This window comes from Conger conger, chromosome 3 (assembly GCF_963514075.1).
Source record: "Conger conger chromosome 3, fConCon1.1, whole genome shotgun sequence".
Classification (NCBI taxonomy): domain Eukaryota; kingdom Metazoa; phylum Chordata; class Actinopteri; order Anguilliformes; family Congridae; genus Conger; species Conger conger.
In genome coordinates this window covers 53,402,322-53,416,530 of record NC_083762.1, presented here as the reverse complement: position 1 = coordinate 53,416,530, position 14,209 = coordinate 53,402,322, and the positions used below count along the sequence as shown (strand labels likewise).

Here is a 14,209-nt window from a genome sequence, read left to right as displayed (position 1 = left end):
TGTCCTTACAGTTTTTGTCTTTACAGTTATTCCCCTTCTTGGCAGAAATTAACCATCATCATTCTGACATTCTAAAACTGTTTAGAGGAACCCCTTAACACCAGATAAAACATTGCAGTCGAATATTTTAGAAGGCATAGATTTACTTCAGAATAAAAAGTTCATCCCTGGAATTATATTCACCTGACCCCTTGAAACCCTAATAAGTAAATCACCTGGGTCTGGGCCTTGGTAATCATCTTTTTAAAAAGTAATATTCCAAAAGGGTTTCCAAACTTATGCACAGGGCCCTTTTCCATTTTTATTATTTATAAATAGTAAAAAATGCAAATAAAAAGCAATCTTGCTTTGGAATTTGCAGAAAGGTCTCTCTGTACCATTTAGAGTTCAGTTTTGCTTTCGATCATGTACAGATGCATTGTAACAGACATTTAAACCAAGGGTGCCCAAAGGTTTTCACCCCAATGTATGACTACTGCAAAGTACTGATATTCTGCAAACTCTTCAACACAGGCATTTTAGTGGGATTTAAAAAATATATTGGGGGTTACGTAAAAAGAAAAGGTAAATTGCACAGGTTACTGTTAGATTTACCTTATATTTTAGGCATTCATCAGATGTGCTTCTCTTCAGCAATTTGCAATTTGCATTGCAGCAATTAACTCAAAAACTCAACGAAACTATTAAATGAAACACTGAAAAGGACATTCATTTTTTACAAAGGAAAATTGCCCATTTTGGCAAAATGTTTTCTTTTGGGGAAAAGTGAACAATGTCATTCAATATGTCTCTGTAATTTCATCAAAGACAAAGAAACCTCCACTTATGTCATGCAGCGAATCCAGCACTCCTACTCCTCCAGCCCATTGTGAAAAATACTTTTACTGTGACTTTTCAAACCACTTTATACTAAGTGCCTGAATACCTGTACAATTATACTCTGACAGTGGTAGATACATTGTAACTACTGTCACAATCACTATCTCTTCAAACAATACAACTATTTGTCTGCATCTGTATTTAGTTAGAAAACTGGTTTGTGAGCATCATTTAAAATGGATGTTGCAGGAGAAAATGGCATTCGTTCATGAGCATGAAGAAGGTTTTGCAAACTGGAACACAGCCCAGGTCTTTAAAAATACAATTCTTGCTCTCTTCAAAGGTGACTCGGTGGGGGCACAGCTCACCAGAGACAACATCATACCCACCCCAGCATCAATATCAAACAGTCATCACACGGCTGTCCACTGAAGTGCCCCCCCACCTTCTCTGTGCTCTTCTCTGCTGAAAGCACACCAATTTGGCATGGCTGTTAGGGGAGAGTCTGTCTGGACCTGAGCATCAGGAGCACCTGCGGTGGCCCTATACAAGGCCCCCATGGGAGTAACGACTACCCACCCACTCCACAGACTTCACAGTTTGCAAAGTTGCACAGTTTGACACGACAGGACCCCCTATGTTCTCCTTCATAGACTGGCGACTGGCGACTGGCGATGTCCAGGACATCGTTCCTCCCTGAGGGTGTCAGCCAGCCTGTGGAATGGGAACTATGATTCCTCCTTGTGTTTATGTCCAGTCACCACGGCACACAAATGTTTCCCTGGATACAAACAACATTCTAGAATGTGTGACAGCTTAGGGAGGGAGTAACTGAGGGAGTGAATGGTTTTGATGTTTTTATCTTTTTGATGGCAACAGACAGACAGACAGATAGATACCTCAATAAGAAATTTGTTTGTCTATTATTATTCTCAGTGTATTTTTGCTTACCTCCAAGACACGCCCCCATGGCTAAGGCAAAGATGAGAGGCTTGACTGGCAGGTTCACATCGGCATCTTGGCTCAGGTTGAGCAGAACAGGGATCTGTGGCGAAATAAATAAAACAGTTGTTTTTCACAGCAGCCTGTTTCACATCAGTAAGTTATTGAGTCAAGTCTAATGGAAAATGAGTTTATTCAACATATGATGTGCTAGACTAATTTGTTCACTATAGGTGAATTAGAGATCGAATTCGATTTCAGTCAGACAACTCACAATGAATTAAACAATATTTATTGAGGTTTAATGCAAACTTTGACGTTGGCTCTGCCTCTCATCACTCCCTGTTGTAAAGCCTGTTGAAACAGGGAGTGGCTACAAATCCCCCCTCATGGGGATCTTGAGATGCAGACACTGGGGTGGTGTTAGGAGCGGAAAAAAATTTGAAGGTATGGATTTGGAATAGCAGGATAATTCGAGCAAAAGCAGCTAGCGAAAGTGGCAATGCCACAACTAGCTTTCTCACTTCTAAACAAGCCTTTTCTATTCCAACTGTTTTTTTATCTTTCTTTTACATGCGGTCCATGAATTGTGCTGGAAAACCATTTTCAAACTGAGTTAATTTTATTCTTTGTGAGCCTGTTCGACATCGCTGCACTTGATTCTTTTACTTTTTGTCCCATATAATCAACGTGAAATAAATAGATCAATAAATACAGCAGTACTCAGATATGGCCATCTATTCCGCATTCATATTCAATTAAGCCTGATATGATTAAAATGATTAAGCCTGCTGTTGTTCAGTAAAATATTTGACTCAGGAAAATATTTGACCACACAAGGCAAAGAAAAATATTATCATATGGGATTTTTCGAGATTCAGAACTCTCTGGAAATGTTCTTCATTGTAAACAACATTTTTCTATCTTTCTCTTTTTGACGACAACCCACGTTATTACACATCTGATGAGAACACTAAATCTCCTTGCCTCCCATTGATAAATGGTGCCATAATTCAAGTCTGGTCTGACACAGCACTTGGAAGGCAATAAACCTGGGGAACTCTCAGTTATTTATAGGTACATATAGCACAGACTGTGTAAGGTGGAAAATGTGTAACTGAAAGAAAAGTTTGGCACAAATTGGAGTGTCTTGGAGTGTTCCAGTCTCAGCCCCATACTGTGGAAACAAACACTTTAAGCACCTGGGCTGATTAGTTAACGCAACCCAGGTGTGTGTGCTCTCTCCACCAGTAGGCGCAGCTAAGACTCTGCTTCCCCAGCAGACCGAGTCTCACAGAGCCCATCTGATGTATTTTTATGCCTCAAGATAAGCGAAGGTAAGGTTGCTTATTCATAAACCTTCAAAACTCATCCTAAGAAAAAAATACTCATTTCATTTTCATTTGACAATTGAGGCCTACATATGAAAATTGAAAAGTCAAATGGACCATTTCCATTAAAAAACAATAGTTTACAGCTGCAACCAGAATGTGCAGTCAGTGTGGTGTGCAATCACCTAGAGCGCATGTATAACAATAATACGTTTCCAGACAACTCTGACACTGATATGATTATTACTATTGTCAAAAACAACAAGCAGTATTAACAATGGCATTGGTGTTTCATGGCAGCGAGGGACTCCTGGTCCTGGTCATCTTCTGACAGTTCCCAGTGAATGGACTGTCTAAATAAAAAAACAGCACCAGGTTTATCATTTACTCCAAAGCAATCTTATTTTCTGGATAATCACACAGCTGTCAAACCATAATAATACAGTCAGGCAGGGTAGGACCAGAAACAGAGACAGACTAAGGGTTTGTCTGTGTATGTGTGTATGTGTGTGCAACTGTTATTGTATGTTCAGAGTACATACAGTAACATTAGACATATTGATTTCTTATTTGCCAATGGTTGGAAAAAGCAAGCGGTAAAAACCCTGATGAGATAATTGCAACCTTTTATGAAACCGTTGACAGTATCAGTAAAAAGTATACAAAAACCTCAAAAGTTCACAAAGAAACTTTACTCTCCCTGGATGATTAATTTTGACATCATACAACGGAGAAACTGAAGAAAAAATGTATTTTACTATAAAACGAGATGCAACTATGAAATATACAAGAAACAGAAAAACAAATGTTCTACTGAGATACTGAAGGCAAAGAAGGAATATTGTCAATCACTCATAGCTAATGCAGCTACACATTCAAAAACTCTGACAGATACTAAACTCAGTCATCGGGAACACACAAAAAAGTGTCAAAATTGAATTAAAAACAAGATAAAATAATTTCTGACCCTTTATTGGTTGCTACTGAGTTCAACAAATATTTTACCTATTCTGTTCTTGATTAATTTAAATTTAAATTAATTTAAATCTCCACTTATCTCCGAATTATGAAAATAATTCTGAAACAAATTATATGCACTTTTGCTTCTCTGAAGAACCCATATCTACAGTTTAAAAACATGAATGTCATAAAAGTAATGCGTTTACCTTTTCTGGCAATTATTTACTACAGTTTAATGTATATGGAAGAATAGATGGCAGACTCCACAGATATATTATTTTAAGCAACATTGTAGAAACTGAATGACATGGTCCTGGAATTACTTTCTGCATATTCTAAATTTCCTCTTCCCCCTGCTGGACACTTATTGCTGTCTATATTTTTAAAGCTAATTATTTAGCCTTCAGTTAAACAGGAAACCAGACACTGCTTAAATTATCTGCTTTAAAAAAACATACAAGATACAATATTGATGAACTGAGTACAATACAAAACACTTTCTGTAATCTTCACGGAAGCCCCCAAGTGGCCATGATGCCAACACCATGAGACTGCTCAGTTCAGACATTCAGTGCTCCTGCAACCAAACTATGAGAGGAACCTACAAAGTTTTTATTCCAGATACCGTCAGGCTTTCAGAACAACAGACCAAGTAGCAAGACCAAAGAGTAGCAATCAGAGTACTCTGTAACTGGGCAGAGTATACAGGCGGAGGTCTATAGCCAGCAAACAGAATCAGCAGGGAATAGGCAGTTCTTTATAAAGTGTCCAGGCAGAGGGTCAATACACCAGCAAACAGAGATAGCAAGGATAATCCAAAACGTAGTCAAAGTCACAGGCAAAGGGACGATAATAAGCAGGCCAACTAAATAAAAACAGAATCCGAAAACAAAAGTTGAAAAGCCAAAACGGGTCGATACACTGCAGTTCAAAACAAGACAGACGGATAAAGCGAGAGCTGGAAGTCGAAAACAGAACAGGTTGTAACCGGTAGCAATCAGAAATAACCGCTGGACACAATACATTCTGGCGAAAAATTAGACAAACAAAGGGGGTTTTATACACAGGTAACGAGAGGGAATGGCAATCAGGTGTGGGAAACAATCAGGAAGTGGGAGACAGGTGAAATGAATGAAAGGGAATTAATGAACTGACAGACAGACTATGGTGTGCACAGAGGGTAATAAGGAACGGAAACGCTAAGCACTTAGACAAAACATATAACAAAAAAACACAGAACCTTACAGATTCATTGCGAAGTAAAAGGGGAAAACTGTATTGAATTTTTTGAAGTGTCCCCTAGTTTGGCCGGTTAACAAGCACCCCCTACCAAGTCTCATTTGCAACTCGAATGACCCTATCTGAGGGTATGAACTCACGGATACAAATGAAATGTGTATTGCATCATAACAACGACATAAAGCCAAAAAATATATATTCACCGGTATTTCAATACGGCGGTGAAAAACGCTGCTCACTGAATAGTGAAATAGACATGAGGAATTCTTGTGTAATTATACCACTTAATTTATTGTCCTGAACAATCCAATAGGGAAATAGACATGGAACTAGGGTAGAGTAGAGGACAGTGCAAGCTTTCTAACAGTATATTGCATTCCAATGTCTAAATAACAACCACTGAGGGATCAGCGTAAATAGCTTGGATGCTTGCTTTACACAGTGAAGCACATTTTATTCATTGTCAGGTTTTGGATAGGTTTTTGGACCCCTTGATCAGTTGTTTCCAAACTTCCAAAGGTCCTTGGGTGCCCCTGTGTATGCTGGTTTTTGTTCCAGCCACAATTGCAACCCCAGAACTTTAACATTTAAGTTGTTAATTTTTCTTGATTATGTGCTATTGATGTTTCAAGAGCTTATTTACATTGTTAAACCACGTTATGTCAGACATGGCCACGAATAATACAATTCCCAAGTTCATATTGTGCTTATTGTGCTTATTGTGCTGTATCTCAAGCAATTAAATATATATATATATTTTTTTTTTTAAAGGCAACTTATATTTAACTGATCGTACTAGACTGAGGTGAATCAATAGGCTCCTAAAATTGTGCACACCTGGCCACTAAAACTAACCACGTGATGATGATGATGAAAAATGATAATGAGCCAAACCTGTATTGTGTTGATACATTTATGAAAGAAATTAAACACATGTGTTCAGCAACCTATTTAGGAGAGCATTGTTTAACCTCAGCCTAACATTTGATCCTCTTTTTATGTAATTGTTTGCAATATAGCACAATAAAAACTGTTTTATTCTTCATGGCATGCATAGCTATGTCTGAGAAAATGTGGCTCAAGAGGGTAAATAAGCCCGCTGAACATGGAAGGCAAATAAGAAAAAATAACCGCTTGTTAAAGTTCTATGATTGCAATTGTGGTTGGAACAAAAAACTGCATACACAGGGGGCCCCAAGACTGAGTTTGGGAATCACTGCCCTAGATATTTTAAGATAAAATATCATTTCCCATTAGGAAATGATGCAGAAGTGAGTTTCATGACTCAAAACAGTTGATTTGTAGTAAAATATACAGTATGACTATTTTATTATTTACTGCAGTGCACAATTTTGCCATTTTGTATAGATTTTGAAGCACTAAGGGACACCAGGGTACACTGCTTACATTTTGCCTCATGGATCTTTATTACTTCCACATATCACCCTCAGATTCTGCACACTTGCAGTTAAGGAGTTTATGATTCAGAAAATATATACATTTAGAACCTATCTCTTTGTGATTCTCAGTATTTCATTGGAAAATAAAGGAGAACAACTTCATGTTGGATTTTTTTGTCTTACATTGTTTAGTATTTGTATCCCTTTAATTATAAAACTAAATTCCTTAATTTAAACCAAGTCTCTGTGAATGTCACCTTTGGAGTTATAAAGCCACAAAGTAGAATATGAGCCAGATTGGGAATCGCACAGGGGTTTTTAATTAATTATCAAACAAACACTAGAAGGCAAGAAATGGTCTATTTATGAATTAATTATAGTTCAAATGGAATGGGAATAAGTGTACATGTCCAAGATGCACTCAGTGAGCAATTTATTAGGTATACCTGTACATATTGTTAATATTTATTTAGCCAATCATGTGGCAGCAACTAAATGAATAACAGACATGGACAAGAGATTCAGCTGTTGTTCAGTCCAAATGTGATCAAAGTTACTTTGACCATGGAATGATTGTTGGTGCCAAACAGGGTGGTTTGAGTATCTCAGAAAAACAAAAAATATCCATTGAGCAGCAGTTGTGCGGGCAAAAATGCATGCGTTGTTAGTGAGAGAGGTCAGAGGAGATGGGCCAGACTGCTCGAAGCTGACAGGAAGGTGACGATAACACAAATAACCAGACATTACAACAGCGGTATGCAGAAGAGCATCTCTGTACACATAATGCGTCAAACCTCTCAGAAGACCAATAAGTCTAAAAAATAAGTCTAACAAATACCAAATAAAATCCTCCCTGAGTGTATATTCCTTGATTACATTTGTACCTAGTAAATCTATTCATTCTTATTGGTCTAATTTAATAATAAAAAAGAAATAGTTCCCTCTGTTCTCCTTTTGAGTTATTTTAAAGTAATGGAGCAAATGTATTCCATTCATATTAAAGATGCGTCAGGAACGTTTTGCCACAAGTAAACAGCTTGCCAACCCCCATTTGCAATGGTGATGCATTCCGTGAAATGAAATATGGATAATATTACTCCGGAGAAAGTGCTGTACACTAAAATGGAAGGAAGACCTGCTACAAGGGAACAGTTGTTATGACTATGAAAGGATAATGAACACATAATGGGATATACAGTATACTGATTTGAGTGCACATGCTTGTGTGTGCACATGTGTTTGTGTGTGTGTACACGTGTGTGTGCAGATGTGTGTAGATGTGTGTGTGTGCAGGGGTGCCATTTTGGGCCCCATGAAAATATCTCTCATTGGACCCCACCACCCCAGGAAATCATATGTTTTATAGTTATAATAATTTGTTATGTATAGATGATTAGACTAAGCACGGGACAATCCCCCCCTAATGCGATGCCAGCAGAACAGCAGTATCTTATCATGGCTATGCCAGAGCTTGAATCACCAACCTTCTGGGTCACAGTCATGCTTTTGGTGAGGGCTCCTGTGTGTGCGTGTATTTCCCAAATCCCAGCCCAACATGAGTCTCACCATGGTGGCAGTGAAGGGGATGTTATCGATGAGCGAGGAGGCCAGAGCAGAAACCCACATCACCAGAATGATAGCGACAGCCAGGCGCTGCTCCTCCGGCACAGACTGCAAAACAGAGGAGGCCTTATCACCCCAACATTTTTACCCCAAATCGCTGCTTACTGGGGCTGAGTGGCTTATTCTGCTGAGAAAAACAGCAGAAAAAAAGCTAGGTTTTGGAACAACTGGTAACTGGTTGGCCAGTTCAGATCAGGTCGCAACTCTACATGGTTTAGCTGGTTGACCAGTTCAGACCAGCTCCCAGCTTGACACGGTTTGACCAGCTCAAGCTATGTTGTGAAACAGCTGGTAGCTGGTTGACCTGCTACCATCACTAGCTGGTTGACCAGCTCATACCCTGCTAGATCAGCTTCATGACCAGCTGGGCCATGCTGGTTGACCAGCTGATACCCAGCTAAACCATCATATAACCTGCTTGACCAGCTCCATTTTCAAGCTGCTAAAGATGACATCAGTGGAATTTACGGCAAGGTATCCTTTTAATGCACTGTCCCAGAGTGTGGATGGACTCCATAATCTGGAATCAAGTCCAGACCATGCCACTGCAGATTGTGGCAAGCAGCCCCATGAACAGTGCATGTTTGGATTCAGTTGGCCGGGATGGCTGCGTCCCACCATTGCTCACTAGTCAATCGGGTGCCCATAATCTGCTCTCCAAACTCTGCACATGACAAGTCTTTGTCCAACTCATGTGCTAGCTCAACTTGTGGACCATAGTGTGAACACATGCAGCACCATTACACCATGTGTTTCAAAGGCGAGTGTACTTATCCATACTTTGTAATTGAAAGCAGAGTTTGTGTCGACAATTGGCTTGTTAATATGTTAATAGGAAAAGGAAAAAACAAGGACAAAATCTTATTTTCTTGGAACAATACAAAAAACTCTGTTAGATGAAACAAAATCAGCTTGGACACCGCTTGTAGGAGGTAATGCAGATCTCCGTTCCACTTGGCTTATAAGCCGCAGCCAGATCCTTTGAAGCAGCAAAGCAGGATAGTGAATCACAGGGGCGGATTTTACATCCCCCCACACAAAGGAGGCCGTGGTGTACTGTCAAAGCTTGATGACACGGTGGAGAAGGTATTAATGTGTGACTTCCTGCTGCCCTGGGGAAGCAGACCCACCATATCCACCCCCATCATCTTTCCCACTTTGAGTTGTGAAAGGAGAGAATCAGAGGGGCACACTTCCTGTCACATGTCATTACAGGAGGTGAGATCACTGCCAGCCAAACAAAGGCTGACAGGTCCATCTGACCACAATACCCTGGAACAACTGCACTGCTTTCGGTGGGCCTGCGTGGTTAACACACGCAAACACACGCATACACACACGCCCACGAACAAACAGGCGGGCACACATACACACAAGTACACAAATGCACACACACATGCACACACAAACACTCACACACAAACACATGTAGAAGACGTGCACATATGCACACACAAACATACACACAGGCATGCAAATGCATACATTCACAGATGAACACACACAAACGCCCATGCACATAAGGATGCACACGAACACTCACGCATATACAGTAGTGTGCAAAAATGTGGGCACCCCTGGCCTTTTACAATTAATATCGAAGTGAACAGCAAACCTGACCTATGAATGGTACATTTAAACACATTTCTTAAAATTTTAAAGCAAGATGACTTTCTATTTAAATTGTTTACAGTTCATTCATTCGTTAGGATAATGAATGAATGAATGAACTGTAAACAATTTTAATAGAAATATGTATTTAATGCTGGTTAGGTTGATTGGAGAGTCTAAATTGCCCGTAGGTATGAGTGTGTGAGTGAATGGTGTGTGTGCGCTGTGATGTACTGGCGACCTGTCCAGGGTGTATTCCTGCCTTTCGCCCAATGTATGCTGGGATAGGCTCCAGCCCTCCTGCGACCCTGTTCAGTATATGCGGGTCACAGGGGGGCTGGAGCCTATCCCAGCATACCTACGGGCAATTTAGACTCTCCAATCAGCCTAGCTTGCATGTCTTTGGACTGTGGGAGGAAACTGGAGTACCCGGAGGAAACCCACGCAAACACCCAGGACCTCCTTGCTGTGAGGTGGCAGTGCTACCCACTGCACCATCCGTGCCGCCTGTTTACAGTTTCAAAGTAATAAATAAATAAATAAAAAAGGCCTTGTGCAAAAGTTTGGAAACCCTGTCAGTTAGTACTTTGTAACTCATTGTAGAAGCTTGTAAGTGATTCCTGTCGGCAGCAGTGTTTCAATTTTCCCTTTTGGAATTTTCCACATTCTTCCTGGCAGAACACCTCTAGCTCAGAAATATTCTTCGGCCTCCTTGCATGTACCGCATGTTTGAGATCTCTCCACAGATTTTCAATAATGTTCAAGTCTGGGGACTGTGGTGGCCATTCCAAAACCTTCATCCGTCTTTACTGGAGGTTCTTCATGTTTGATTTCGAGGTATGCTTTGGATCATTATCTTGCTGGAATACCAAACCTCTCTTTAACTTTATTAGTTCAACTTTACATTAGCTGATACAATTTCTTGATATTTGGTGGAATCCATTCTTCCTTCCACTCACACAATATTTCCTGTGCCCCCAGCTGCCACACCACCCCAAAGCATAATGGATCCACCTCCATGCTTCACAGTTGCCAAGGTGTTCTCTACAAAGGCTTCACCCTTTTTTATCCAAATATACCTTCAATTTTGCTTTTGTCAGTCCAAAGCACATTGTTCCAAAAGGCTCCAGGCTTCTCAATTTTTTTTGCATACTTCAGACACTTAATTTTGTCTTGAGGTTGTTCTTTCTGTCAGCTCATGTAGGTTTTTGTTGTTTAAAGTATGTTGTATTGTTGTCCTGTGAACAGTTAGACCTGCTACTCTTTTTTGCAGCTCTTTTTTTGCAGTGATGTGTGGATTCTTCTGAGCATTTCTCACCAGGTCAAGGACCATTCTATCTGAAATCTTCCTTGGTCTTCCAGACCTTGCCTTGACTTCAACTGTTCCAACATGGAGAGTTTTTGCAGCCTTGCCTTCTTTTAAGAAATTAACCATCTTCATTCTGAAATGCTTGGACAACTGAACCCATGATTGTTAACACCCGACAGAACAGCCACTGCAGTTGGACACTTTAGAAGGCATGGAGTTACTTCAGAATAAAAAGTTCTGCCATGGAATTATACTCACCTGACTCATTGAAGCCCGAACAAGTAAATCACCTGGGTCTGGGTCTAAGTAACCATTACTTTTGTTTACTTAATAAAAGTAACAAAGAATAATTGAAAAGGGTATTTTTTCTATTTTTCTAATTTATCAACAGTAAAACAAATTCAGAATGCAGAAAAGTCTCATATTTAACTCTGTGCTATTTAGAGTGGCATTTAGAGTGCCATCTGTCTTCAGGTTTGCTTTCGATCACACACAGATTCATTGTAACAGACATTTAAATGAGGGGTGCTCAAATTGTTGCGCCCCACTGTACATGCACATATGCATGTACACACGCGCACACGCACGCATACCCACACACACACACACACACACGTGCACGCATACTTATGCACTTGCACGCACATGGCCTCCATGCAAGGCGAAGACACTCCATCTACTGTAACAGACAGCCATGATGCAGTCAGCATGGGAGAAAGCAAATGGACACAGTGATTAAATTAACAGATTTTCCCCTTAAGTTCCTCACAAGAGGAACACACGAGAAGGATGAGAGTCCATGGGAATGAGAATCATGTTCTGTCCCCTATAAACCACATGCACATATCGTACAATATAACATGGCCTGTTCAAACAAAAACCCTCATCCTTTGCAGTGTTTGTCAAAGATATTGGACTACTGATAACAGTAAGACAGACCAGACAGGCTTACCTTTATCAACAAAGCTGTCTGTGCACCAATGTAATCAATGAGCTGAAGTTGGGCCAATGCCTAAAGGAAACAAAACACATTCAGCATTACAGTTGTTATTGCCAGTGAAATATGTCCGTGTACACTAGCAAGTTGCTATTAAAAAGTTATCCAATCTTTTGTAAAAAAAAAAACCCAAAAAAACACGTGTCTTACGTAATATGTTTAACATTCATGCCTGGCTGACCACAAACAACTGATTGTTAATTTTATAAAAAACTACACTTTTCTAAAAGGTTTTGCAACTCCCTCTTGGCTGGCCTTCCAGCGTCTGCCATCAGACCGCCTCCAACTTATCCAGAATGCAGCAGCTCGTCTGCTCTTCAACCTTCCCAAACACACACGTCACCCCCCTGCTTACTTCTCTCCACTGGCTGCCTGTCATGGCTCGCATCAAATTCAAAACATTGGTGCTAGCCTTCCAAGCAGTTAAGGGGTCTGCCTCAGCTTACCTCCAAAAAATCATCAGACCCTACACCCCTGCCAGACCTCTTTGTTCGGCCTCCACAGTCCCCTTGGCACCTCCCCCTCTCCAAACTTCCACCTCACGCTCACAACTACTGTCTGTTCTGGCTCCACGGTGGTGGAACGAACTCCCCGTTGAGGTCAGAACAGTAGAATCTCTTCCCATCTTCAAGCGCAAACTGAAGACGCACCTCTTCAAGCAGCACCTCTCCCTGTCCCTCCCTATCTCCCTGTAAACCTTAATTGTTGTCTTTCTGTGATTTACTTGTGTATCAGGATGTTTAGTTTGGCGAGGTAAGCATTGTTTGGCTAGGTAAGTGGTTCATACATTGTTCATGCATTTGCGTGTTGCAGTACTACGATTAAAAAATAAAATTATAATAATAATTATGATAACCAAATAGGCCCTGGTCCTTATCTTTGTTGTGGAGGTAGCAGTTGAAATTGTACTTCCCTCTAGGGTCTTTCAGCGCACTTATCCCTAGTTATGAGTATGCACTTTGTACTTTGTTGTACGTCGCTCTGGATAAGAGCGTCTGCCAAATGCCATTAATGTAAAAAACAAAAACATCTTATGTTAATAAGTTGAATAGATGTTTTGGATTGTCTATTGAATATATTTTGAATATACTGTATCTATCTTTTGTTTTAAACTGTTAAGTAATTATATAATTTTGAACTTGTATTGAGGTTGTATAGGTGGTCTTCAAAAAACATTTTTAAATAAAAAGCTAACTGAGCACTGAACTTTTCATCAGACATTACACTTTTCTTAAAACTTGAAATGCAATAAATGCTCATACAATGGGCTCCGTAATTATTGCCACCCTTGATATATATGCACTAAAAGCTTAAGCATAATACAATTATTGACATTAGTTTTATTTTCCAACATGCATAAAGATGTGTGCTTAATTAAATATTCAATGGAATCAACCAAAGTCTTAAATGTTTCATATAAAAAAAACCCAATATTTTGTGCAAACACCCCTGGCAAAGATGACAGCCATGAGTTTGGACATTTGGAGCGATGATTCAGAATCATTGATAACTTTGGGTTTTGACCACTCTCTTCAGTTCAGGCCACAGGTTTTGGGATTGCCGTCTGGGGACTGAGATGGCCATTGCAGCCTGTTGTCTTTACTTAAACAGTAAAAATATTGATCTTAATAGTGCCCCTGGACCACTGGCAGGAAAACAACTTCAAAATATCAATGACCCACCACTATATGTATGCGGTGCTTTTCCTGGTATGCATTCCTCTTTTGCCGCTAAACATGTTGACCCATTTTTTTGGACCTATTACCGAACTGGTCAATTACCATCCAGGACTTTACATGCTGGTTACCAGTGGAGGCTGGTGACTTCCAGAATTGAGGAGGCCATTTTTTTCCGCTTGCTCACTTCACTCGCGATGGAATGTTCCCTGTTCTCTTATCTGTCTTTGTGCTGGCCAAAGGCATACTATTTGGAGTGTAAGCTACAGTCAGAAAGTTCTGGCTGATGAAATTCATTGTGC

The 14,209-nt window shown here is 40.1% G+C and overlaps 1 protein-coding gene across 1 annotated transcript in view; it reads right to left on the bottom strand.

The window, feature by feature from the left end:
* The window catches only part of oca2 (oculocutaneous albinism II), a 143,760-nt gene that overhangs the window by 26,150 nt on the left and 103,401 nt on the right, over window positions 1-14,209 (bottom strand). Inside the window, exons 20-22 of the mRNA XM_061236206.1 lie at window positions 12,187-12,246; window positions 8,258-8,362; window positions 1,771-1,864 (exon numbers count right to left, since the gene is read on the bottom strand). Of these exons, the coding sequence (XP_061092190.1) occupies window positions 1,771-1,864; window positions 8,258-8,362; window positions 12,187-12,246 (259 nt within the window). The remainder of the gene's footprint in view (window positions 1-1,770; window positions 1,865-8,257; window positions 8,363-12,186; window positions 12,247-14,209) is intronic.